Genomic DNA, 2,872 nt, shown 5'->3' with positions numbered 1-2,872 from the left:
ACAAAGTAAAGACTCCATCAAGGCGAATATTGAGCAATGAAGATGGCAGCGAGAGATATCTTGCAATGAAGTCACCAGCGAGGCAGATATCTTGTAATGAAGACAGTAGCGAGACAATAACTCAGCAATAAGTCACCAGCGAAGCATCCTGAGCAAAACTGGAAACTTGCCTGAAAAAGAGTCTTCATACAGAAGGAAAGATGTCAAACCAGAAGTGGAAACAAAACAACCGACATCTTTCCATACAACTTGCACTAAAAAATAAAGCCAACAAAAACGTATCAACAATCTCCCCATTTGGCTATTTTTTAGGCAAGCACTTCCAGGACCAGTTCTCATACAATCGTCATGACCAGAGAAGAGAGTCAAAATAAATGACCTCATGACGCCTCTCCCCCTGATTGCCTCAAAATAATACCAAAGGCAAGGATCGACTAACACAGAGGGAGGAACAACAGCCTGTAAAGGAATGAGAACTAGAATAACAGCATATCATTCATCAAAAGGTACGAGAAAGCTGTCTTACAAAACATCCAAACGAAACACATTAGTATGAAACACACAGGAGCAGTAGCAAAAGATGTCTTGAAAAGAGAATATTGCAGACCATGTCTTTGAGAGAAAAGAAAAACCGGATCAACCAACAATATCCTGATCACTCTCAGAGACATACTCGTCATCTTCAGTTTCAGATTCTTCAGCGGCTTCAGAAACATGAGACCCAGCGGCTTGACCTGGCTGAGAAGAGGTAGCAGAGCTCGGAGCAGTAAGGTCCTTGATAAGAGCTTCACACTTGATTTTCCTGGAGGAGAGATTCTCGATGGTCTTTTTCAGAGTCTCAACCTCTTTAAGAAGTTCCTTCACCACTTTTCTCTGAACATCTTCTGTCATGGATCTCAAGTGAAGACTGCTCGCAGGGGCGTCAGATGTCTTGTCAGAAGGTCTGACAAGATCTTGGGCATGTTTCCCTTCAAACAACTTGGGACTGAAGGTGAGGGCACTAGGTCGTTTACCCACCACATCTGAACCTCTTAAGATGTTCTTGTTTTGATCAAGCAGGATCCCAGTGATAAGAGAGGGGAAGCCAATGGGAAGCTTTACAGCAAAAGACTTGGCGTGCTTCGCCAAGTGATCAAAAACAAAATCACCAAAGTCAAATGAGGAGCGTGTACCTATCTGGAATATGAGTCGAGCGAGATCTGCCGTGATGCTTGACCCATGAGAGGAGGGAGCCCAATTGGCGATGCCAATGCGATACAGAACAGAGTATTTGAAAGTAAGCTCGGCAGATGGCAAAGTTCCCTTTGAAGGCCAGACCCTGGTCTCGTTTCCAGTGATTTCTTGCGCGATGATGTCCAGAGAAGGTACCCGATCAGCTGTGATGATCTTCCCACGACCCAAGAACTTGTTGATCACATCTGGAGAGATCTCAAAACAATGTCCTCTGACGAAGACTTTCCTGAACTCTGTGTCCTCTGGAGAATCAAAGGAAAGAGAGAGATTAACAATGAATTCCTTGACCAGCGCCGGATAGAACACCCCAATGCTAGTGACCGTCCTCAGCATCTCGGCGTCGTGAAGGAGCTCCATAATGGCATCAATTTTCAGCGCCTCAGTGGATAATTCCTTTTAAGGAAAAATGGCGCGATGGTACACATATCTCCACTTGAGAACACCATCTTCTTTGTGGAAGGAGACATAATCCATGGGAGCAGCGGGGATATTCTTCGGGAGCTTTTGCCCTCCTACAGACCTCTTGTTTCCCAAACCAAGAGGGATAACAGATTCTTCTTCTTCAACCACCTGGTCCTCAACAACAGGAGACAAGGGAGTCTGAGCCGACTTCTTTACCCGTTTCTTAATCATGCCCATCTTTTCCTTTTTCTTTTGCTTGACCGGGATGGGGACAGCAGAAGTGCTTTCTTCCGGAGACTTCTTCTTCTTTCTCTTCTCCGACAGAAGAGTGGCTAAGCAGACCTCATCATCCCTCTGAATCTTCTTCTTCAGAGAAGCGAGAATGTCCTCTCCAACGTCCTGGACATGATCTCCCTTCCTCTTTTGCCCCAGAGAAGATGTAGGCACATCTTTCGTGACATCTTTATTCAAGCCCATCATGCCTCCAATGGCATCCTCAGGAGTAGGCTCATGAACATGGGGAACCGAATTCCTATCCCTAGAACTATCAACCGGGATATTAGAAGCTTTAGGGTTACCTCGAACAATCTTGTGAGGACTCTCGATAGGGGATCCTCCAGAACGAACTTCTTCTCCGGGATCAGCTTTGTCTTGTGTCTTTTCTGTGGAGGAACTGCTGGAGCTTGCTTCTCCTGTGATGTCAGCGATGGAAAGAGCAGCTTTCTTGAGGATTGCGTTTCTGGCGGCGGAAAGAGATGGGTTCTCAGGAGGAACCGATGACCCAACAATCGCACCTCCGGCCTGACCATCGGCGCGTATGCTGGGTCTCAGACCTCGAACCCTAACACCGTGCATGTTGCTTTCAGCGCCAGGTTTCTTTGTTGCGACATTTTTCTTCTTCATTGTGGCTTTCTCTGAGGGAGTGGTAGTACTGATCCCACTTCTTTTGCCAACCATTTTGAATAAAAATTTTGGGAAACTGCCACACAGATAACTGTCAAAAGAGGTAAGAAAGCAAATATGGGAAACAAAGCTTAAGAGCGCCGAAGAAGAATGGGAAATTTTGAAATTCAAACAGGAAATAACTTCCCCTTCTTTCTCGGGAGAGTAACCGTCTGCATGAGTGAGAATATGGCATGGAGAAATACGACGTCGTGACACGAAGTGGGCCTTGATCGATCTTAGGCCCAGAGAAACAGCAATTGGCACTTTAGCCCGGCAAAACAGTCGAATGGGC

At 45.9% G+C, this 2,872-nt stretch overlaps 1 protein-coding gene across 1 annotated transcript; it reads right to left on the bottom strand.

The window, feature by feature from the left end:
- Positions 1 to 636: 636 nt before the first annotated feature.
- On the bottom strand, positions 637 to 1,590 carry LOC149408207 (uncharacterized). The gene has a single exon (XM_089624405.1). The coding sequence runs from the start codon at positions 1,588 to 1,590 to the stop codon at positions 637 to 639; it is 954 nt and encodes a 317-aa protein (XP_089480531.1).
- Positions 1,591 to 2,872: the final 1,282 nt, after the last annotated feature.

Source organism: Urtica dioica, chromosome 1 (assembly GCF_054948205.1).
Source record: "Urtica dioica subsp. dioica isolate 48M chromosome 1, U.dioica_male_clone48M_v1_H2, whole genome shotgun sequence".
Classification (NCBI taxonomy): Eukaryota; Viridiplantae; Streptophyta; class Magnoliopsida; order Rosales; family Urticaceae; genus Urtica; species Urtica dioica.
The sequence above is the reverse complement of the archived record's forward strand: the minus strand, read 5'-3'. Positions and strand labels throughout refer to the sequence as shown.